Consider the following 25,196-nt stretch of genomic DNA (forward strand, 5'->3'; position numbering starts at 1 on the left):
TACTGTTAAAGGTGTTCCTTCGAAAGCATCGATCGCTTTATCTCAACATATATTGTGCTACATGTTCGGTGGACAGAAATCAACGGCCGAGAAAAATGAGAGAGGAGCTTTTGGCTAGGAAAAGGGCTTACCACCGACGCTGAGTCCAACAAACATGTATGTCCAAATTCATATAGGGAACAATATGGGTAACGCAAATCGATTATATATTATGGTGTTATGCGCAACTCGGGGCAACGCGAAACAACGAGTAGACCTCGACGTGTACTTATATTAGGGTAGCCATAATTTGAATCAGCTTGAAGAAGATGGGGCGTGACATTTTGTTGCGATCTTGCCAAGTGTCTTTAGGCGATCTCCCTTTAAAGTTTCGGCTCCCGCTCTTCTAAATAAAGCCTGCATATAAGAAGCTAGAAATGTCACAACAAAAACTGTAAAATGATGGAAATTATTGCTCATTTGAAAGGCTGCGAAAACGAAATTTATCGTTCTTCTAGAATTGTTTCGATGCAAAAGTTCTCTAATAATTTTAGTGTTCTTGTAAGGTATAGCTTTTTAACTAGTGCCTAATGTTAATTTTTAAGAAATTCCAGCACAGCGAGGAACTTCAATTTCAGAAAACGTGAATTATATGTTATGAATGCCATTTTTATTGACGACGTTATCTATATTTCTAGAGATTGTACAAAGCCTTGTTTATGACTTTTGTCATTAATGCACCAAACGGCGATGCGTTACGAGCTACCATAGACAAAACGAAAGTTTTTGCGTTTATTTTAACAATTCTTAGGTAAATATTATGGACTTTTTAGTCCTTTGACGACCCTCGGTCTGGAGCGCGTCGTAGTGTCCAGCTCTAGAGTACACTGGAATATGAAAGCCAATGGTAATATTAGAAGACGCACAGCCGACTTCGTTATCGGCTGCTAGAAACGGGCCATATATCGCTCTCCGTTCCAGAATTGTATAGCCGTAAACGCATTTATCTGTTAAGTGTCATATTAATACTATTTACATAGACAGAGGAGCCCATTTATGTTTCATTATTGGCTTCCGTACTATTTTGGCTACGCTATTTGGCGAGACGCGTTTCGTGCCTAATCTAAAGTATAACACATCATCAGAGCATCTGAACTTTTTGTTCACTTGAAGCGTACGCGAGATCCGATATAAAGAAATATACAACGGAAATAGGCCATATTTTCTACCTAAGTATCTTTAGGTAACAGGTTAAGATGGAATTCTCAGATAGTAATCTTCGGACTTAAGTGGAGACTTAAGGAGTGACAAGTTTATTGTACAGTATTGCTTTCCAGATAGCTAAATTTTGCGTTTCTAAAAGTGTTAGTCTGTGTAACGACCAACACTCTTCCAACTAGATTGCATCATCTCAAATATTTCGGAGCCTCTGAATAGTTTTCTTATACTTTCTCCCCCAGTGCAATACGGTAACACTCATACGCAATGGCAGCACCATAGCTACGTATAAGGACAAATGAAAGGATAACAGCCTCGCGATCACAGGACAAGCATCAAGTTGATATTTTTGCCTTAGATCTAATTAGACACATGGTTAGGCCTATCCTCACCGTTTGACATTATCCTGCCACAGCAGGCCTAAAATAACTATGCTTTAGGTGAGCTGGGCGGGGGGGGGGGGGGGGGGTATAGTTTTCTAGGACAAGTTCGGTACTGTTGACGTAGACATTTGACTGAGCTGACTGAAGGCCAACATGTTTGGTTTTAAATACATTCGGCATCGGGCAAGATGTTTCTTAAGTCCTGTAAGCTTTTTATAAATATAATTAATAGCGGCTGCGTCCGATGTTGCGTGTTCTAGATTAGTTACGACTAAAAAAGACGAGCTATTTTCAAACAAGATTTTCAATGAATGGAAAAATGGTCTTAGCTAACAGAAAATAGAATAATGTTAATATGAGAAGTAAAACAAAAATGCCCTTCAGGGCTTTGAGCAACGAACGTCCTATCCGACGTCTTGTCGGATAGGACGTGTCGGATAGGACGTTCGTTGTTCGCATTGGACAGTCTTCTTACATAGGGAACATAAAAACCATCTGCAAGAATTCTACTTGGAAAAGAAAAAGTACAACTAACAGAACACTACATTGTAGCGAGTTATATGATTTGGAACCGTCCAGAAATAATCCTACGATAGTATCACTACGACTGGCTCAACGAAAAATCTATCCAATCCAGTGGATGGGCACTGGTTAACTCTTTACTGGAAGTTTCTGAGATTAGGAGGCTTCTTTATGTAAGCTAAAATTTGGTGCTTGACGTTGATCGAAAGGTTCCGCCATAAAACTTTTAAGATCTATCCTTTGATAAATATTGATACTAGATCGATCGCCTGAACCCTGATACAGACGGATCATGTTCGAAATCTCGAACTCATTCTGACAAATAAAGGACGAATCGTAAACTTTAATATAACTCATGAAGGTGCATCTGTTCAAGACTGGCAAACTTTGTTCCCTTAAACGGGGTGTCCGTTGGCCTGTCCTGAAAGTACATCTTTCCTGCTTTTTTCATTAGAAGGATCGGTTTAATGAACTGTATTGGACGAGAGGACTATTAACTGGATAGAAAGTTCGCAGCTTCTTTCCCTGACATATTTAAAGCTAAAGATGTTCGAGAAGTGTGCCGCAAGCGCATCTACAGTATCTTAACAGAAGGTTTTCGAATAGGTGATTTTAGTTCCGCATTCAGTCTCAAAAGCTACTGTAAAAATTTCATCAAAAGCAGGTGACCCCTTAAAGTAACTTATTTAAAGAGGAAGGCTAATTTTTGCTTTCTAATTATTAGTAAATATATAGAAACGCAGGAAATAAGCTTCTCGATCCGTAACAGGAGCGCAGCTCTTTTCCATACGAAAAACCGCTTAATTTTCTAGGCGTTTGCAGTTATTAGGCGTACTTCTTATAAATAAATCTGCTCCAGTCGACGTCTAAGAATTTAATAATTTTTAAAAGTAGTTGCTGGGTAGAGCGACGCTAATACTCACTCCTCTGCCTGACTCTGACACCCAGGCACTGAATGTGCTTGTTTGCATTGTTCTTATTGGTAGCGGAAACCTTTGTTACATAATTGTGATTAACGCTGAAAGGCCGTTGAGAGGTATGCTGGTTGAGCCTACTATAGCATTACCTGGTAAGGCTTTTTCTGCCCAAAAGTGTGTAGAAACTTTTACTACATTCGCACGAAGTTTTCGAACATCACAGGCTGAGTTAGAGATGGGAAGCAAAGTCAGTTGAGGAAACGTTCTGGGAACCTTATATTATAGGGAGGAAAATGGCCGAACAGCTTCTCTTCGAAATTTCCCATTTATGCGTCTCCACAACGTTCAGATCAAATTAAGCTCAAGCAAACCTTCGTAAGTGCTTGCGCGTTTGTTGTACGCTCACATCAGTTGCCCAGGTCCTCTTCTTTAGCCTCGAAGTATACTCGAAGTTTGAACATATTGTTTCGAACTTCGCTCGACGGACGCTGTCGCCGGCGGCCTCTGTTCACCTTGACGCTCCATCATCACCTTCATCAACGTTCTCGTATCCACCATCTTCCCAGCCATATCATTGCCATAACCAAAATAGAGCGGACCATACTACTCTAGTATGAAACAGCAAAGTTGAAAGTTTGCAGTGTCTATGTATATATACGTAAACCACTGCCAAGTATTAGATTATCTCCTTCCATATATATCTATGTTACCGTGTATGCAAATCTAAGTGATCTGAATTACATTGTGACCCGTCATAAGATTTGTTTAAAGATTTAAAACAACTTCGGTAACTGTGAGCACTGCCAAGTTAGTTGATGACATCGTCTGATGTTTACCTAACGGACGCTAGAGATATTATTCAATATGTGGATACTTTCATATGCTTGGTTAACAATAGATCTAATAAATTTACATATGTCGGTGATGAAAAAAGGTATAATAAAATGCAGCTTTTTTTTTTTCGATATAATCCTTGGCAAATTGCGCACAGCCCTTCACAAGAGCCGCACAATATCTGTCTATTACAGCATTGCCGCTTTATGCACAACTGCATGTAAAAAAACATGGACAACTGTTTGTCCAAAGAGCATTTTGACACGCTGCCTGCCAAGGTTCCTTGAACAGTATGATCTATATGCCTGCTGCTTTCGTTAAATATATTATCCCCGCGTCCACCACAAGCAGATTCTCTCAGGCAGGCATACAGAGCCTCAAGTTATCGACTGTCGGGATGCAAGACGATCATCTAGCCCTAGGCCGCTGCCAACGTTGCCACGCGAAACGATAATTGAATTCGCTTCCTTTTTTTTTTTTGTCTCATTTACTCACACTTCCACTCGTAAGCTTGCGTTGTTCGACGTTTTTTGGCCGATTTCTTTTTGACCCTAGTCGCGTCATCCGTCTACACGTGGCCTAGATCCGTCTAGACGTGGCCGATATAGCGTCAGCAGCATCAGGACCTTCAGGAGTTGCTGAGTCTTGATCCCGGCGTTCAAGCACCGAGGCCCTAGGGGAGGCAATGGAGTGCTCCATCTTCGGCGAACGGCGGTTTGTTTGCTTCGTACTTGAAATGCGACGGAACTGAAAAGCGATCTCATCCCGTGGAGGGACGTGAAAGCTACGTCAAAAACTCAGCCGACCCGTTGTTTCGATCAGAGTATAAGTGTTGAGTAAGGTTATGTTAAATCATAGGCGCGATAAATATTTTCCTGATATTAATTTTAAGATTGTCTATTATGAATATTTACAGGTCTGCTTCGTGGAAATAGCGGTATTCGACTGAATTTTGACTTCTGGAGAAAAACCCTCTGTAGTAACGTCATGAATAGAATGAAAAAAATTCTCCTAGAATATTCTAGATTATAAATAACGTTGATGGTCGTTTAGGCATTGTAGATATCGTGTATAATTAGTTATATGCGGATCATACCATATGCACTGCTTTTTCCAGCATTCTAGTACTGTTTCTATTGTGTTGGGTATATTTCTTTGGGAGTATATATTGGGCGTCCGGACTAGCATAGAAAGTTCAGCTAGAACAAAACAGAGGCGGTTATTTGTGCGCTACGATAGTTACTACAAATTATATAATGATTTGTTTATAACAATGAACGCAATCGAGCATAGCTCCCGATTTTAATTATCGAGATTCTATGTGTAATATGAGGTTGCAGAGGTCATGCTCTGTCAAATCACCTTATAAAAAAATATCATTTTAAGACAAAGAGTTATTCGTACAGATATTCATAGGTAGGAAGATAGGGTAAAAAAAAGACCCTTCGACTGCGGGAATATTTTTTCCGGAACTCGTACTTTTGTCTGGCGTCAGGACTCAAAGGCACCACTAGAACTTTCAGGCTGTATAGGTGGAGTAGAAACTGCGGTTAATTATGTGCATTCAATGGTAAGTGTTGCGTAAACTAAATACTGGTTTTAAATAAGATGCAATATCAATGATAAAATGCTAAGGTTTTAAATAAAATGTAAAATAAGACAAAAAAGGAATTAGTTTAAAAATACAACCTGGGCCATATTTTTCTGTAGGGTAGGACAAAAAGCAATTCGATTAGAATAACTCAATCCAAGACCATATAATAATGCAGATAGATCTAAGGAACAACCGACATCAAAGAACGGCAGGGTTTAGATTCAGGCAGCCAAGCCTTTCGATAAGTGGGTCCCCATTCGGACTAATATTAATTATTACGTTTGTCAAATGGGCGCTGATCAATCTAGCGATGATTATTAACCAATATTAAAAACAGAGTTTATAGTGGCGTCTAAATGGACTTTGTTTGTTGTCTTCACTACGTCCATTGGAAGACGATCAATATCGTCCCAGTCTGGAAATGTGTATGGGCTCTTATTGATTAGCCCGTAAGAATCCACACCATTAATGTAAAAATTGGTGTTGGCTGTAAATGGAAGAGATCTTTCGATAGATGGCAGGGTTTGACGGTATTGCTTGCAAAAGTAGAAAACAGAGTAATCTTCGATAGTAAACTACCTTGAAGAACTTCATATTTCATTCGTTTATGATGCAGGACTTAAGGCATTAGCCCATTGGGTTATACTAGCAAGAAAAGCGTAGAAATGGCAGCTTGAGAAAAATTGTCCACATAAAGCTTTTTGACAGGTACTGATTTATAGCTTACTTTTCACCCTCGAACGTAATGCTCGTTGAATTTGTTCGGTATGCATAATGTTGCGTTTTGTTATAGTGTTGACGGAAGCCGTATCGGGTGTTAGCAAGTAACCTACGTTCGCTCAAAAATTATTTCGGTTGGTCGAGATGAAGCTTTTCAAGAACTTGATTAGGTGACGAACAACTTACTATTTCAAGCTTGATTACCAGAACCGTTGTAATTAGGTACTGTAGGTTACCTTCCAAGGTAATCAAAAATTTCTCTAGAGAGTCTATTCTTTGGATCAACTTCAACTATCAAGACGCCATTTAAGACGATCGACAGACGTAGCGAGACTCCACTACGGGAGTCGGTTTGCGAGCTGTTTCGATGATTGATCTGGTACGCGGTTGACTTACTCTCGATTTTTATAGTCGCTCTTTGGCATAAGAAATCTGACTAAACGATATCTGGATGGGACGAGCTTGGACGCCCCCTGATTTTGTTCTAGTGGGTGTTAGAAAGCTAGAACTATGTATAGAAATATTACAATGATCGTAAAAAGCAAAAAAATAGAGATAAAGTATTCTTCATTACGGTACAATGAATCACTTGGACGCAAATGTTGCTCTTAATTCGTAATACTCTTTCTTCTTGTCTCATCAAAAGGTATGCTTCTAGTGGAATCTTGCACAATATCCGAAGATTAGATAGTCGTCCTAAAACTGCAGTCCTATCATAAAATCAACACTTAAAGTCAATCCTAAGTTTAATTCATCTTACCACTAAATTTACCCATACAGCCTCCAATTAGCGTTCCTGTCACAAAAATGTTCCGTATCCTGTTGTAACATTTGCTCCCTGATATTGGCCATATAATTTAGCCATTGGACCCTTTAATTAGCAATCGAACATTGGGCGTTAACAGATTTATTATGATTAATGGATAGGCCAACCTCTACCGTGTCACCTGGTAACATATGTAATGCTTTCGGTTCTCGTTTGACCTGATAAAACCATATCTTGCCATGATTCAATACCCCATCTAATGCCCCAACTAGCCATCTGCCGATCCCCTGCAATCGGAGTGACTTAAGTTATTCGCAATATGACCACGAACTTACCAACACTTGCAATTGACTCCATTTGTTCTACAGGCGTGTGTCCGTGGATACGATGTATGTCCAGTGAATGACTCACAGTGTTTCTACGCACGTCGTATTCTACCAAGATCATTATTTGTGGAGGGAGGATTTGAGAACTTCCTACGGCGAAGGATACAGGCATGCTAGTTACCATTTGCGAAGGTCACGTTTGCACGCAGGGTGAGGTTAAATCAAGTCAATGTTGTTTGTATTGCAATATATGCAACATCATTATGGCGTACGCTATCCACTCAGCGTCTTTACGACAATTCACATTACGCACTGGCGATCCTTCCCGATGACAGCGAAACGTCTCGAAACGGAGGAGAGACTATATCATTTTCCGAAAAGCAAAAAGATATTCTAGCTAGTTATGGTTATATACCTATATGGTTACTACAGATAGTTGCTTATGGCTGCTTGATTACCTGTAAAAAAAAATCAAAGTTTGAGCCACATGTGGTGATAAGGGGTTTTTTTGTAAAATTTGACCATTCACAGAGATGTAATTAGAATGTCCTTGTTTAAAGATTAGTTAGAAATATACCCCTCAAAAATATTTAATGATAAAACTAGAGATTTTTACATTGACTGCTTTCTCTGTATGTACGTATGTTCTTTATATTGGTAATAAAATATCGCCAACTCAACAGAACATCTGGGGGCGAACTTACCATAGCCGCATTTATAGAAACAAGTGTACATAGATTATGCAAATACATATCGCATAGGGAGGTTGGGTCACTTGTCTGTTCATCGCTTCTTCGAGCAGACGCACAAGAATACAACACTTTTATAGATTTTGTTCAGCTCTTCGTTGACGTCTTTCCACGCTGACCTATATATCTTAAAACTGACGCGGACTTTATAGCTTCGTTAAGCGTATCTGACTCATCGTCACGATACTTTTGTCCAGGAATTCTCCATAAACCCCCTCAATGTATCGTACAATCTCCAGGTTTTTTCCCCGGCTCGGGTAATTAAATCAAAAAGGCCATTGCAATTCTAGTGGAAAGAAAATCTTGTTTACCTACATACCGAACGTTTGTAAGCATTTCACAAATCCTGAAACTGCAATGAGGCATAAGGAAAAACGTGTCTGGGTTTGACATTACTTTGCACGATTTTATAAATATACGATATGTACTAAACGTTACAGATATGCAACGTATATATTATACTACATGACCATGTGTATGTATAAAGAAGCTTAATGGGCTAGATATTAGAGCGTACAAGTTGATTCATTGATCTTATTAGCCGATACAATTTGGAATTAGGTTTGGAAGCGGTAAGGGTACAAAATTAGCAGACACGATCCTTATTGGGTTCGATACTTACCCGATCTTGTGCCGTAATGGCAAAGGAGGTGATGGAGGCCGCGCACTGCATATCGTGTTATGATGATATGGCGACTACTTTTGTTTGCTTGCGCCTACCCGTCGGTCCTAGCTGAGGTCGGAAAGAACGAAAAATTTACCTCAGCCAGTTTTGCCTTTTGTACTTCTGCAAATGTTCTCAATTTACAAAAGATTGAATGCCTTTCAAATTACTTCAATAAACATCGGAATATCGGTCACTAAATATATCGGGCTGTTACGAGTCGCTGTGAAAGGGCCTAATACCAGCTTTACGACTGGATTAATATATGAGAGTTTTTTTTTATACTAGACTTATAACGAAGACATAATTTTAATGTTACACTTCATATTGTCTATTAGGCAAGGATCACAGACTGCGCCAATTGCCGTATACAACACCCATTACTGCACGGGTTCTAGACGAAAATGCAGATTAAGAACGTACTGCTATGGTACAGGACTGGCCGGCGTCCATAAGTATTGCGTACATTAAAATAGAACGCCAATCAATTCTTCTACAATATGTCGACACATTTCATGTATCATCTAAATCGCCTAGTACTGCGACGATATCTTTGATATGGGACTCAGCATAACATGCATATTTGAGAGCAGTCAACGCTGCGATGATGCCGACAGCCTTCATGAAGCCCAGTTGCTTCACCGCGTGCTCATATCAGTTTCTAGAGTGCCAAACGTCAGGTGCCCAGTGTTTGTTTGCTGATGATGTCATGCCCGGTTCTTTATTTTCTGTCGTTATTTATCGTGAGTATGTTATCTTGCACTTTGCCATGGGATGCTACGCTATACAACCGTTTCCAGAGGGAACTGCGTCCTCTCCCGCGGGTCACCCTCGCCTCTCCGGCCACTGCCACCGCTGGGAGGAAGGGAACCCTTGGAGGAAAGGAAAGCCGTTAAAGCGTGCCTTGTGCTAGACTGTTTGCGCACCAGCCAGGACTCTCAGGAGTCGAGACTCGGCCGGCAACCAATGGGAGAGTAAGTCAGGTCAGAGTCGCTTTTGACCATCACGTTTAAAGAGGCTAGCCAGTGTATCAAGACAGTCGGGCGTGATTGAGAGACAGGTCCTTGACCACTCCTGGTGCCGATAGATCATGTATTGCTACTCGTAGAACAGACCACATTGCTCGCTCTACTTTTACTGTTCAAGTACGGTTACCAACCAAGTAACTTCCTACAATTCACTGATAACAACTCTGTGCGAGGTAGGAAAAAAGACTCGAACTGAAGTGCAAAACAAGAGTGAGGTCTATAAAGTCAGCACCATTGCTAACGTCAATTTTAAAGTGTAATATTAACGGTCAAGCGGCTGGAAACTTCACCTTTGCCTACTGCTACCGGGTTCGCTGATTTTGTATATGACAAAGACGATCGTTGTTTCAAATACAGATGTCAACAAGTGTTTCGTGAGTTGTGTCAGTGCAGCAAGCTGGCTACAAAAACTTAACTGGTAACCTTGTGATGTGCCATCGAAGAAGTCAGCCCGCCATATCGACAATTATACCCTGTTGGTCGCATTCGGATCCGCAACTCTCTACGTATACGTGCTAGGAGCTACTGAATTTAATTAAAGCGCTGGTTTCTAGTGCCCTAGTGGCGTCCAAGTAAATAGCAGAAGAAGAATCGATTTGTTGTCCGGAGCGGCATTTCGCTATAGCAGTGCGACGGTGGCCGGCAACGCAGCGAAGTCGGAATGCGCGGGCCAAATTCGTGGGTCATTTTGACTCTGGTCGCGGGTCTCCTGCTCCTGGGCCGGCTGGAGATCCTGCCCCGAGCCGAGGCAGCACGTGCAAATGACAGCCCAACAGCGTCGCAAAACGTCGACCCTTCGAAGGAAATAAAGGTAAACACACGAGTGATACACGAGGTATATATGTGTATATGTATGAATCGTACAAAAAGACCGAAGGTAATAGCAGCGGAGTCAGGATCGAGACAAAAAATGTATGACGGAGACGAGACCCTAGTGAAGAAGGATAAGGGCTGGGGGCAATCGGTGAAGAGTGCTGTCGCTGGCCTTAGCGAATGCTGTTAATGTTAACTGAAAACCTCTAGACAAAAATCTGATGCATATCAAACCTATTACAAGTTGAAAGGTACTATAGGCCGGTCCTACTCGTGCGCGTATTTCCTCAAGCTTTTTAACCAACATAACATCTGGCATTACAAATTTCATTTTTATTATAAACACATTAGTTGAAAAAGAAAAACTGAAAGTTTGTTGAAGAACATAGTGGGATTTTATATGCGGTTAGGTTGCTATAGGATCATCAATCTGTTATCACTCCATTTTTATCCACCGCCCGTTTTCTAAACTGAAACCTGCCGACTGGATGCACGAGCGGGGTTGATAATCAGATCCGAACGAACCATACGATGTTAAGGATTCGTCTTATCAATGATGTTCCAACAACGTCGATAGTATCTGTTTATATGGGGGGCTGAGTCTAACTACTGATTATCTGCATTATATATAAGTGTTATTCTAACCCATTTTGCTATAACGTATGTATGCACTCGCACTGGTCGTGTTGCCCTTGGCTTACAAGATATTTTGAGCTAATTCTACAAAGGTGTTCGTAGGAAAGTCTTCATAGAAATATTATAGTTTATAGCTTACAGAAGTAACTAATTTCTATAGCAGAATGGCAAAGTTGAGAAGAACTGAGTTTTATTGAAAGTGTCGGCATCAATGAACGTTTCTCTGACGAATTTCTATACTCCAAGTCAGTATTTTCGGCTGGAGATGGCGGAAAGCAACGGTGATGTCTGATAGTCTGACTGTCAATGTGATCTCGAGATGCTCCCTTATTTATATTTATTATACAAATCGAAGGATTAATGTGGAGCAGGACATTTAAGAGGTCGACTCCATTTGTGGACATTCATTACCCGTGCGGCTAAAAGTCGATTCGGACTACAAACGTTTGTTAGATGCCGGTTGAAGGCCAATTTAACTTACGAATATCTCGAGGACAGGCAATACGTCTAACTAAACAAGAATAGTATGTAAATCAAATATATCAATCAAGGCTTCCGTAGAACTGCCCTGGGGCGAAGTTCGAAGACATCGACTCAAACCCGCAGAAAGAAAGCGCTCTGGTTTTCGCGACGATTTCTACCAGTATCGGAAAGCAACTTCGTTACTGTGGTGTAATTTTTATTGAAAATTCACATGTGTGAATATATCTATTTAATGACTAAGTTCCAGATAAATGACTTTTAACGTGCTCATGCAGGGTCATATATAGTGTATTTATATGGACTGATTTTCAGTTGGTTTGTGTGACAAATCAGAGCCGTTTAGGACACATAGTTTGCCATGACTATTTATAAAGCCACCTGAACTCACAATGCCTATCTCCTCACCTGTGGAGCTTTCGAGTACACGCACAGACAGATAACCGAACTCCCTTCATATACATCAGCCCCGCTTTTACATTGTATAGCCTTTCAACTTCCTTGCTTACAAAATTAATTACTTTTCGTTATTTTCTAGAAACTATCTTAAAATAGAACGACTTTGTATGATACGGTATGGAACGGATAGTTGCCATATAGCCAGTCTAACAACAGGTATAAGAAATTGTTGCAAGATGCAACCTCAGTTGAACCTGTCAACCTTCCGAATTTTTTAGAAGGTCAGAGCGGAGTCTGAGATAAACATTTGTAAAATCGAAAGCGAGCGTTCTCCATTCCCATGGTGCTCCGGATGACAGAAAACTTCCGTTCCAGCTTTTATAGAAATGACACTGTTTCTCCGCCACTCAGATACGAAGTTCATTACGTTGTTTTACTATGCAGACGTTGCACAGGATCAATCGTTAACGTACCCCGGAACGGTATAAACACATTATTTAAAGGCGCACTTCAACAAACTAGTAATAGTAATTTTTCTTTTTTATATGAATAGCCACTTTCATTGATTTCTGCTGTTGTCTACCAACTAAGTAGAAACCTGCTGGTACGGTTGCACTGCCGTCTCATAGGTTTATTGGAGACACCGCAGGCACGTCCAGTCCGCTCGTCCTGACGGTCTGAAGCATATCGGGAGATTAATCCGAAGATCCGACCACATAAGAGGGCGGGAAGGACGATAGCTGAGGGTCAGCTGAAAACCACATAGCAACTTGTTTGTCGGGGAGATATGCTCAGATCTACGATAATCTAAAACTGTTTGTAAAAATTTGCACGCAGTATTAATCAATTCGGAGGCAAAAGGAAATTAGGTCGAACCTTTGCAATGATGTCTATGGATTGTTTTGTTGAAATCAGACTTGGGGGTTTTCTTCTCTGTGTTATGCAGAAATTATGAGAATTGTCGCGTTTGAAAAATAGCGGGATAACATTTTACCCAAGGCATAACGCCGCCATCATCATCTGTAAGGTTATTAATGGCAGTTGTCAGAGGCCCACAAAATCTACTCTTTGATACTTCTTTCTTAGTTTACACAAGTTCCGCAACTGTTTTACAATAACAAGCAAATTTCGTACATGATACATGGACCATCTCGTTCATTGCCTGTAAGGCTATTTCGTTGTTTCCGACTAGCCAAGGAACATCAGCTCGGCCTAGGAGTGATCGCAATGGTAGTTACAAGCCAGGATGGCTGGGACTAAACCTTTGTCATGACTGTGTGCCAACTTCCTGCCTTCTGTCCTCTTTCCGTCTGCAAGGCACTTACGAGCGCAAAAGGACCAGATACAACCACCTCTCACATAGCAGATAGCAATAGCAGCCCCAGCTGAAAACAACACTGTATCATTCTCTTCGCACATTTAAAAAATTGAGCCTAATCTCGTTACAATCTACAGCTGCTCGATCGTTAAAGACGTGCGAATGCTTGAATATGGTGCCGCCGTTGCTGCTGCCTCACGTACTTCAATTCACTTCTTTGAGTGGGGCTCCCTGTCTCGCGGGAGCCCCAAGCGCTGCCAGCCCTTCTCTTGCCAGCTAATGCTAACACGAGCTTTCCTCAGTCGCAGATGGGCCCGAATGGTGCGTAGAGCACACGAGTCTCGAGGAGTGATAACAAGAACGACAAAGGAGACAATACTAGCACAAAAACCCGAGTTTTTTTGTTCTAGTAAATAATAGACTAGCCTTTTTTCCAAAAATCGCTACCGACGGCGTTGCTGTCGGCCAAGGCTAGGCCGATCATTAACATATGTAGTAGATAAAGCGCGCACATGGAAAATATGTTCGATGCAAAACACGCGCGAGATTGCTTGTGTAAAATAGAAGTCTGACAGACTTAGAAGGCGCGTTGAATCAACCCCTCCTCCCGGGTAGGTCCATCGGATCCTCGTGGTCCTGTGCACATCCAGCTCTCAATGCGGAGAAGTATAAAAAGAAGACGACGAGAACGAAATTAAATAAAATGAAGAAGTGGGTGAACGAGAGAGAAGCTCTCAAAGGCGGATCACTCTGAAGCCATAGAAAACAACGTACACGGCTTTAGAACGACGTTGCATGGAATTACAGTGATTTTTTAAAATATGGCGTGTCTGAGGACGTCTAGCTTATTTCATCATTCGATTTACTTAAGCTACTAAACGTATCAATGGATAGATGCGATAGTTGAAACTGCAAGTCGATACTATTGTGTAAATTTCGCTGGCATGAAGCTCACCGAAGGGTTATATAAACGAATTTTCGCGCATCCTGGCTGTACGAGTTCACAGTTGGCACGATCTTTTGGGCTGCGGAGTTGATCGATACGTGGCCAAAAACTACACGGTGAGCCCCGCGATATCTATTGATCAATGAACTCGCTCTATGCCTTCGACAAAATGATTTATTTCGTCGCTCGCGCACGTTACCCACATTTAACCTATAGTTTTCTCCTCGGCGGGTTGTAAGTCTAATTCGATTGTAGTTCTTGTTGGTTGTTTTTATTTAAGCCGGGATGATGAGATGCATGTCGTCGTTCGAAACCTATAGGCGTAGCCTTGGCCGCAGGAACCTGTATCCTGCATATACGGGTAGAGACTAGGGACACGCGGGGGAGGTCGCTGTGTGAATGGCAGAATGCGTGCTTACATTCGTAAACCCTGTTTCTCTGCGGCCCACCCTTTTTCTAGTTTCTTCTAGCCTTTCATGTTCCCTTTCATCTATCTCGCTGAACTGCGAGTATATGAACGGCGCATTCGAGTGAGAGACGGCAGAACTTCCTCAGGGTGAAATCGTTCCTGCATACTTCCACTGACATCTAAAGGTAACGGTCATAATCACAGAGGCCTGGAGAGGACGGAGAAAAGCAATCAGACAAAAAAAACGAGGATTTTCACGTTGAAAAATGTTTGATAACGTTACCTATAAACATTTAACTGGTCGAATATACTTTTTAATTTAATATAATATAATTTAATATAAATGTTACTTTATAATTTGGCATTTGGACCATTTGCTAGTTCTGTTTTAACGCGTCTTTTAGGAGGTTAAGTGCTAATACATTATGCAGATAGGATTTCGCCGTTAAGATATTTATCTGCTGTTGTAGGACTCTAACCCACTAAGCACTGCGCCGTCCGCGGGACTACAATTTACCGGATTCTAATACTACTTCAGACTGCCTTCAGTGTAATACTTGGTCAGAAATATGTCCGTGACATTCAACTTGTATTGCTTCTCATCCAGTAGCGATTGAGACTCGACTGGCTTTGGCCTGGATGGAGGGTTACTCGATAAAAATGATGCCGAGGGGGTGGGGGAGAGGTGGGAGAAGCGAATATAGAATTGTCCATCTCTTCACTAAACACAGACGGGATATGGGCAGAAGAAGCATGCATTATTGATTTTTCTGTCATCGAAGCTTCACTTGCTATCTCTGCGAACCCGATCTGGCCAAATAAAGCTAATCTAGTATCGTGTTCCATTGTCCGTTAATCCTTGTAACCATTAGTAAGTTGCGACACAGATATTTGTCGGTAAAATAACGGGGTCAACAGTTACAGACCTGTGTAGGCTTCTTGATTTTGTGTGTATACGTCGAAGCAAATATCGACAAGCCGGACGATTACATACAGTCGCCGTATTGTCTATCTAAAATCTTCTATATTTAGTTCTCATAAAGTTTGAAGCCTGTCTGAAGCTCGAGGACCTACTCTGAAAGAGCGCAAAAAAGCAAATGGTAAAACTATAACACTCTCACAAGTTAAAACAGCTAAGCAGACTAAAATTTTATTATTATTATTATTATTATTATTATCATTAAAAAAACGTCATTAGATAAGTTTAAAAGACCACGAAGATTCAACAACCTACGGCATCTATTAATGGTTGCTTAATGATGGAAAGTAAGCTATATTGACCCAGTAAAAAAGCTGCGATACCACAGGTTTGCACAAAAATATATATAAGGCTGAACATAGATACGATTAGTAACGATTTTTCTGCGGTTAAACAATGAATTAATGTAACAGCCATAACATCCTCTAACGCCTGACAGTCATAACAAAATCTGAAGATCTAATTAGTGACGTAATTAGTAATAGGCGAGGCTTCATTTTGCCCTAAAATGATTATATGCTATGCCCTTACAACGGGACATTAATGATACGCGCGCGAAAATGCCGGAGCACAGAGTCGAGCGTTTCGATGGATGATGTTCGTTGAATATTTATACGCGTCTATAAATAGATACGTACTCACCAGAAAGTCACTTCACTGTTCCTATACAAAAAGGATTTTCCTATGTAACCGTACCAATGTGACGTTCACAAGCTAGAGTTCGGTGGCTCCGTGCAGTATGCCACGTTTGGTACCGATCAAACACACAGTCGTGTGGGCAAATCTGTGATACGAACAATCCTCTTCAACATTTCTTTTTTCGCCAGAATGGAAAACAACGATTGACGAGAGACAGAACTTTGTTAAGCAGTTCGCCAAACGAGCAGCATTATTAGGGGGTCCTCTACGATGGTGCACCGTACGGGTAGTATAGACTTGGGAGCAAATGGTGTTTTTTTGAACGCAGATAAAGAAATGGTACACACGATCACCGGCCTTCATGATGGCTGCTGTCGTACTTCGTGTTTCGCGCTTCGGCCTGTTTCTGTTTGCTGTTGTCAATTGCTGAGTTGCTAAAAAGCGCTGATGTAGTGTGGTCGTGTATCAACTGCGGTCGTTCTTCTGGACGCCCCCTCCCCCGGCCGTCTACGCGTTTCACGCTGATTCGTGATTTACCCATACGTTCAGAATATTTTATCTGTGCAGATAAAAAGTAAAGAAGGCTGCTGATGTCGATTCTATTGCTTTTCGCTTCTTCGCGGGTAGACACCTAAACGTTCGATTAGCGGCTAACATAGCCCTCATTTTTCCGACGGCTTCGGCGCTGGAGATGACCAAAGAAGGCGGCAAGGTAATACGTACCAGCAAAAATCCGATGGCTATAAACGTACACATCGATCCGGTGAAGTACCTCTCTATTAGCATATGCATCATAAATTCATCTATGTACCGACTGCATTGTAGACCGATGCACATGTATATATACATATAATGCACATAATATATACAGTAACAATGCAACTAACAAAAACAGTGGCATTCGTTGGTTGTGACGGGAGAAAGTGTGTGCAGCTCGAAGAATGTGGATAGACTGGCGTTAAGAGCTCCCTAATTTCTGAGTAGACACTCTTACTGGATGCTTAGATAGGCTTCTGTTTGAGTAAACGGTTTACCGTCATGTCACATGGGCCAGGAGCGTGATGGCAGTAACTTCCTACAATGGCCTAATAACAAGTCCGTTATGTCTGAGTTGAAATCTAACCCTTATCATTGTGTGTTCGCATTTAACATATATGTGTGTGTGTTCCCATAAAGACGCTTTGGTGCACTAGTAGGACATCGAAAGAAGACGAACAGATACCATTATGCACATTTTCTGTACGTACAATGTAACTATTTCTAATTGAAGGGCGTTCAATTGTCGACTGCTACCGAATATAGTAGTTCTATTGATATAACATAGATGCATTTTAAAATTGGCTCTGAGATAATATCGTCTGATACTATAACCTCTGTGCTGTTGCTCTCAATGGGCTCCGATTTGCAACAGGGTGAACGATGATTCACGCTACGGGTCGGCAACTCGTTCCTCAGAGCGGGCTATGTGTTCAATGGCCTTTTCTCTTCGTTGACGCTGTAACAATCACCTTGAGAAAACCGGTGTGATCTTGAGTATATGTTAATTCTGTGAAGCTAATAATGCATTTGATATCGCGTACAATGAAGATCTGTAGAACTCTATCGAAAATGAATGGTCAGTGAATAAATTCAATTTAATTTACTTGATTAGCAGAAGAGAGGATACAACGAAGATCGATCTGTACATCTATCTATTCTGTCTGTGTTCTAAAGCGAAGTATGCTGGCCTTCAGCATTGATTCGCAGTTCGATTGACTCCAGTTTGTTCAGAAGAATAATAAATGGCAAGTTGACGTTCAATCATCCGTGCCATCTGGTCGTTACCACCGCAGGTAAAGCCAGATTCGTAATTAGGCCATGTAAGTACTCTATTGAACTATGTGTTTACCTTTAAGTATATAGAAAATATGCTATCAGATATCTTCCGTTCATGTTATGCATCACATTGCACTTTGCTTTAGGTTTTTTTGCTATACAGAAGCATAGGAATACCATTTCTTGATAAGTTGGTGTTTTGTGCATATCTACGTAGGGCTAAATCAACTCGCTTGGGAGAAATTATCGTCATCCTCCTCTCGGCGATTTGTATATAGGCTATTCATTTCCACAGTCCGTTCAGGGTCAGGATGATTGGGCGGTGAGATCATACCTAGAAGAGCAGGGATTTCCCGGGACGTCCGAGTAGATAAATATACAAAAATGAAGCTGTTAATCCAAGTTGAATAGGCGCTTCTATTTTCAAAAGAAAAAAATGTCTTGAACGTAGAAGACCTGTTGATTTATCTGTGGGTCTATCAGACTACCCACGATCCAGAGCACAGTGGAAAAACGGTAACGGACAATAGTTACAAAACACCTCGACGACTAAGGATTCATAGCATATGAAGTTAAATTTAAGACAATGGGTTTGCCCCCTGTGTCTGTGGAGCACTGATGGCACTAGACCATATCACCAACAAACAGCCAGCTATTTGCTGAAGTCTTCATCGCATCTTTCATTTCTATGTTTCCGAGTAGAAGCCTGGAGGCCCACTGTAAACGTTTGCTAAATATAATTTGCTTATAGAGAGTCTTGATTCAGCTCAGGCATTTTAGGCTCTACACCGGTGCGTCAAGGGCGAAGCAGTTAATAAAAAAGTCAGCCAGTCGGCGAGGTTCGAAGTAGATGAAATCGAATTTTGAGCAACGGGTCGTTAAAGCGGTCCGCCATAGATGAACAAGTAATTATTAGAGTACATTCAAAGAAACGCCGATGAAAATATTTTCTGAACGCTATCAGTAAACAGTATGTTAAAATGGCAACGGGAATAATTTCGAAATGATCGTTTTCAAGTATGTGATAGCTGCGTATGGGATGACAGGCAGGTAACTGCTGCTATGTGGGACAGCTGGGAACTTTCCTGAACCGTCGCATATTCCGCTCGTTGGCCTGCTGAGAGATCAATACTTACGTTCTTGTAGACGATCTTTACTAGACACTAACGTAGCTCACCAATACGAGGTTGTGACCATTTTCTGATACGAAGAACGGAGGCGTACGGGGCATAACTGACGCCAACATGAACAAACCTCTACGTGCCGTTTCTCATAAATGTGGTACATCTAAATTTGCCGAATCAAACACGCTAGACTAAGCAAGACGTCGTAGACACGCTTGTGACAGACACGGAAGCTTCGATTCCTTGCTGCAACAAATATAGTCGCACATTTATCGACGCTGGTCGAAATCTTAAGCCTCCTTTTGTGAAGAGTCAAGACGTCGGCGTTTCATACGATTTAGTGCTCTATTGGTAACATCGAACAACAGACGGTCATGAAAATATGACTGATGACAGTTAGGCCGCATGCGAGAACTCAAAGGAAGCTCATTAGCCACATATCCTACGTATACGGCAGCCCGATTACAAGTGGATTCATTAAACCGGCTCGACAAAGTTAGCAAAATCTGTGTCTGACGATCTTCTGTGCACGCCAGATAGGCTACACACGGAACTCAGACTCATTCGCCTTCGGCATCGCCTATCGTCTGCATAATGACTATACACATATGTTTGCTGTACCATTCTATTGGCTTCAATTATAAAATATGGAATCTAGTGACACGCAACCGAAAATGGATAACGTTAGCTTTTTGAGAGGAAAACAAATTGTCGAAGATTCGTGCCGAAAACCGTATTGGGACCTGGCAAGTCTTTAATCTGCCACCGGTGCCATTGGTTCCCTATTCACCGACTCATAAATATTAATTAATTTAATATTTATCGTTCGTTGGTTTTTTTTTTTGTTTCTTCTATTTTTCCTATATGTTAACGCTCTGTTCTAACTAGCTACGTTCTTATAAGTTAATCGACTGGCGGCCGTAGCGCAAGAAAGAAATACGACTGAGCTGTCATCGGGCAAAAACTGAGGCCCCACGGTGGTGGATGTTAGCATAAGAAATGAAAGCACAGTTAGCACTAGATAGCATACGGCAGTGCCTCTGTATTCTCGGAAGGAGCTCTTCTAGTTATAGAGTAAAAACGACTTTTACAGCATGTCGTTGTCAGAAGTATTCGTTGGTCGGGCCATCATCGCTGGTCGTTAACGCTATTTAGATTTCGTTAATGTTTATGGAGATTTTGAATAGAGCCGATTAATACATGGCTAACGAGAGGTGTCAATTGTGACGACGTAGAAATGTACGTGTCGTTCCGGTACAACGGTTGACGTGTTTCGATGCAGTTCCCTAGCAAGCGCACGTCTGAATTGTATGTATTCGTGCAAAAAGGCGCAGAGAAGTAATGTAGATATTGAATGTCTAAGTAATATATACAGCCAACACAATGGACTTCCACCTCCAGAACTCGGCCGCCGAGATCTGCGAAGGACCGCAAAGTGCTGGTTTTCAGCTGTAGTTGACACGTTTCAGATAACGAGCCTTCTGGCAAGCCGAGATTCCCATCCCATGTCCAAATCCGCAGAGAATTGCACCAGTCTTTCCAGGTGATATGAAAACTAATGTACGTCTGATGGAGAAGTAGGCACGATTTATCAACGGTGTAGCTTTTCAAGACGGTACTCTCTTAATAACACAAGTATCCGTTGATCTAGTGCGGAACAGTGAATCTATCATAACCGTCGCGTCTACGAATAGAAAAGATATTACCAGCTTTTAGCTAATATAGTTAGTCGCTAGTGAAATGTATGATCGTAGTCTTCTATCGTTTGACATGCCTATCGGTGTTTCGTACACCGTTTCTATACAAGTCGACTTAGGCGTATCCAAGGTGCAAATTGATGTTTCGGGGAGGTGTCTGTATTGCGGTAGAGGTCGGCTTTGCCGTTGCCATATCAATCTAGTTAGGTTATTCATTGCGTATTTTTTATGACGACTATATTATAAACAAGGTTAGATGTCGTAATAATTAATCGGCATCGATTCTACCACGGATTCTTGTCGATTGCGGTCTTACGAAGGGACGTACCACCTATACAACCCGGTTACGACTAACGTTTGACACGTTCCTCCTGGAAAACGTAAGCCATTATAATCTTCCGTTCATAAATATTGGTTAAAGCCTCTAAATGCAGATGACGAAACGCAGAGCCTATTTACATGACCCTGCGCCGTCAACGTAAATACCAGCTGTACCTTAAGGCTACTACAGGACTACGCCCTACATACGGTTTTCGACTTACGAATACATACGGTTGATTATATTTAGCTTTTTACACAGTTTAGTTTTTCGAACCTTAACCGGATTAAGTATATCGGTCATCCACAGCTTGCCGGCTGTGTTGAAATGATTGGTGCTTTTAGACGCGGAAGCTTTAGCAATTTGACGCGCGTCAAGGTTTGACAAAGCTATCCTGTAGGCTATGTTCGTGCCCCAGGCAACCGCACTGAGTGGGGGTCCATACTGATGCAACTATCGACTATAGGCAAGGTGTTCTATGTTTTTTAAAGTTTTTTTTTAAAGTCAGCTGATTATGAGAGATACTTCTGACGTTACGTTATAGTTTTTAGGTAGAGATAGGCTGGCCTAAAGATATGCATGGTTATGCCTATAGCTTGGAGAATATTCCAATTCAAATAGATAATTATTCTTACGCTTAACGTTATTGTATAACGAACTGATGTGTGCCCCTACATAAACTTACCAGATAACCTGTGCAACAGTTCAGACAGAAGATCGTAGTAAATTTTCGCTCTGTCATCACGTCGATTCAGCACTTTGCAGATGTCATCATCGCAGCAACAGAAGACACGCGTTCTAACGCTCAAACTAAAATAATCAGGTAACGGCTGTTGTATTGCACAGCACTTATTTAACTAAACAGTGTTTTAAGATCGTATCGATCATTTGGCCTTATTCTCAAAGCCTCTTTATATTCGTGTATGTGTTTTTTTTTTTTATTTTTACCCTTTTACTATAGTGAACGATACAAATTATAATTAATCGTGACCGTGATGCGAGTGACTGTTCCGGGGTAACGAGAAGCGTGAAACTGAAATACAACAGCCATCATTGACCCTAACAACATCAATGTTGATTAGCCGAATCAGTAGGCCACGCTTGTCTAGAGGATACTGTCACCCCGCTCGCCTAGCTCGTACTTGTTTAGGTCCTTTGCTTATGAGCTTATGCTAATCATTATCTTTGAAGGATTCTGCTTTTTTTTTACTTTCTTTACTGTTGTTCTGTGGTTCGCAAGAAGATCGGCTCACTTTCGACGCGACGTGTCCTCTGACTAGTCTGGCTGTGGTGCAATTGTTTCTGTTTTCTATTTTTAAGCAATACATGATTGATCTATTCAATCTTGACACCAATGGATCGTCTCTCGTCGGGGGCGATTATTTGAGGGCTCGTTTGGAGTTTGACTAGCACTTGCTTAGGCTGTAGCTACGGCTCAACCTGCCGCTTCTGTTGGTGGAAAGCGCGCGTTTTGTTAGCCACAAAAAGGCAGATGCACTGCACAGGGGTATCACATCACAGCGACCATATGAGGTAAGGGACGATGCGTTGAAGTGGCTTGATCATTGACGTTCTGTGACTAACGCTTTTTCGTGTTACGCTTGTCGAATTGACCTACTCTATAATGATGATCATACTTGCGATGCGGGTTTGCCTCTCGAGACTAGCGAGCAGAATCGTCCCGAATCCGCCATTGAGACTATTATTCTGCTGACCATCCCGAAGTTTCGAACTCAGTATCAAATCTCGGGCGAGGCGTCTCTCGAGAGTGGATGGATTGTGCAGTTGTAGTGCGTGTAGCGTCACTAGAGACGAATAAAGACGTTACACGCGCGTAAAAATTGAGCACGCATTGAACGAGGCGCCTTGTGCAGTTCGTTAAGTACTCGCTGTCGAGTCATTTCCGCGGTATCGAATAAATAAAGCACTTTATTAGAATCTCGCAAGAAAACCTATACTTTGCCTTGTTGTCACTGTTCCTAGTTCATTGATCTCCAATATACTCTTAAGCGGGCGGTTGTTACCTACTCCAGCTGTGGCTAAATGATATGTTGAGAGATAGGCAAGTTTGAATAGATATAATCGAACTGGATGATTTGTTTTTAAACCCATTGGGGCATTTGCATGTATTTACGATACGTTCGCATGGACTGGTCCTGGGCTTCTCACACAAAGCCAATTCGATTCAAGTATGACAGGCTGAGCACGTACAATGTGAACATATGCTTCGACTGATGGCTTCCCGTGCTGTATGATTACTAGGTTCATTGGTGTTAATTATATATATTTTTTGCTTCAATTCATTAGGTTTAGCGACGCTGAAAAGTGCAACCCACAATATGGGCTAAAAGCTCTTACAACACCTTATCCTTACAACCTTAAAGATCTCATTTGCAGCAAATATGGTGACCATGCATCTCCATAACACGCAGCCGAATTTCTACAACAAGTAATCCGTATGCTTACTTAGCCTGCTGTTCCCTTATGTACACTGTCGTTTACGTAGTTAATCTACTTAGGTTAAGAACAGCTAGTCCTGATAGTCAAATAAATGACCGTCACGTTCCAAGAGCTTCTCACTCGAGCTTTTCGGAAGGAAGTAAAGGTTTCGAATATATCTGTAGTGTAATTGAGCCTTCTTTCTCATTTTACTATCCGCGGGAAAGTGAGAGTCATTTTTATTGGCAGATTCCAAGTTAACTAGACGTGAAAAGAGAGAGCCCGTGCCCGCTCCTTTCAGGCTATGCCACAGTAGCACAGCGTTTCTAGCAGCGCCACTACCCAAATCTAACTTTTTACATTCAAGTTGAACACATAGTCGGAGGGAAATTTTGAAATAAAGAAGGAGCATGTCATTTGTTACTATAATGCTTGCGTTCACGTTACAGCGATACTTTGTAAATTCAGCTCGCGTATATAGAACAATTGGCACGCTACCGACACGCGTATTAGCGTTCGAAGGGTTTTTCGAAATTAAATCCGGACGTCTAGGGTTTCTGATTTTTTCCAGTTACGATCGTCCTCAACGGTGCTCAGTGACAGATTGAATGTTTTGTTGAATAAACGCTGTGCAATTATGAGCTAGATAATTTAAATAGTTAGTATATTCGAGGATCGTTTTTATCGAAATCGGAAAGGTATTTTCTGTATCCGTGTCCTTATTAGTTTTCTATTATCCCGCAGCCGAAAACGGTGAATTATTGCGCAAATCTGCAGGCCACCTTTTGACCGTATATGTTGTCAACGAGGGCAAAGTTGGCTGCCAGTATGAGGCACACTCGGATAAGTCCTGAGTCCGATCACGTTACTGCACTCAGCCACTGAACGCACTAGAGTACAAGGAGAAACCAATTTTTTTCATGTTGCCCATAAATTATCGGTTTGCTTGTTGATCACACCTCGATTGGTGGTTGAGAGTGCGGTATGTTCGGATCATAGCGATTTCTTTGGTTCTGCCACCTCTCTGCTCAGATCTCTGCTTTCCTTTCCCCCAATCCCTCCGACAGTCTTCGTTCATTCTACTCTATGTCCAGTAGCCCTTTTCAGTGCTTCTCTGTTCTTGGCTAATGCGACGAGCAGTTCAATGTTTTCAGTGATGGTGGCACGGTGGCGCGATAGACCGGGAATGACAGGATTCTCGCCTCCTGCAGGCCAACGAGGTCTGATTTTCGGAGTTCACTCTTTTTGTCGTCCTTTTTCTTTCTTCTGCCTAATCAGCGGATCGTTCTAGTCACTGCCCCTGTTTTCTTATAATTCGAATTCAAAATCAAGTCTTGTCTTTCCCGGTTTGTCTTGTTCACTTATTCTCTTTCTCGTTGCACGACAAAAGACGACTCGATCTGCGGCTGTCTTCAGACCATGCGCCCTGGACCGGCTCGCAATCGAGATTCCGGCTACTATCAGCCTGCCGGATAACGGTCTC

At 41.6% G+C, this 25,196-nt stretch overlaps 1 protein-coding gene across 17 annotated transcripts in view; it reads left to right on the forward strand.

The window, feature by feature from the left end:
• The first annotated feature begins 9,567 nt into the window (after positions 1-9,567).
• LOC111253553 (basement membrane-specific heparan sulfate proteoglycan core protein-like) overlaps positions 9,568-25,196 on the forward strand; it is a 231,847-nt gene continuing 216,218 nt past the window's right edge. For 9 of the 17 annotated variants that reach the window (XM_022813121.2, XM_022813110.2, XM_022813116.2 and 6 more), the window contains exon 1: positions 9,569-10,511. In XM_022813121.2, coding sequence (XP_022668856.1) covers positions 10,362-10,511 — 150 coding nt within the window. In that variant the 5' untranslated portion in view covers positions 9,569-10,361. Of the gene's footprint in view, positions 10,512-25,196 lie in introns of all 17 variants that reach the window. The other 8 variants (XR_002674718.2, XM_086992110.1, XM_022813123.2 and 5 more) reach the window with 4 other exon arrangements.

The sequence above is a fragment of the Varroa destructor genome, unplaced genomic scaffold, assembly GCF_002443255.2.
Source record: "Varroa destructor unplaced genomic scaffold, Vdes_3.0 BEIS01000006.1, whole genome shotgun sequence".
NCBI classification, from domain to species: domain Eukaryota; kingdom Metazoa; phylum Arthropoda; class Arachnida; order Mesostigmata; family Varroidae; genus Varroa; species Varroa destructor.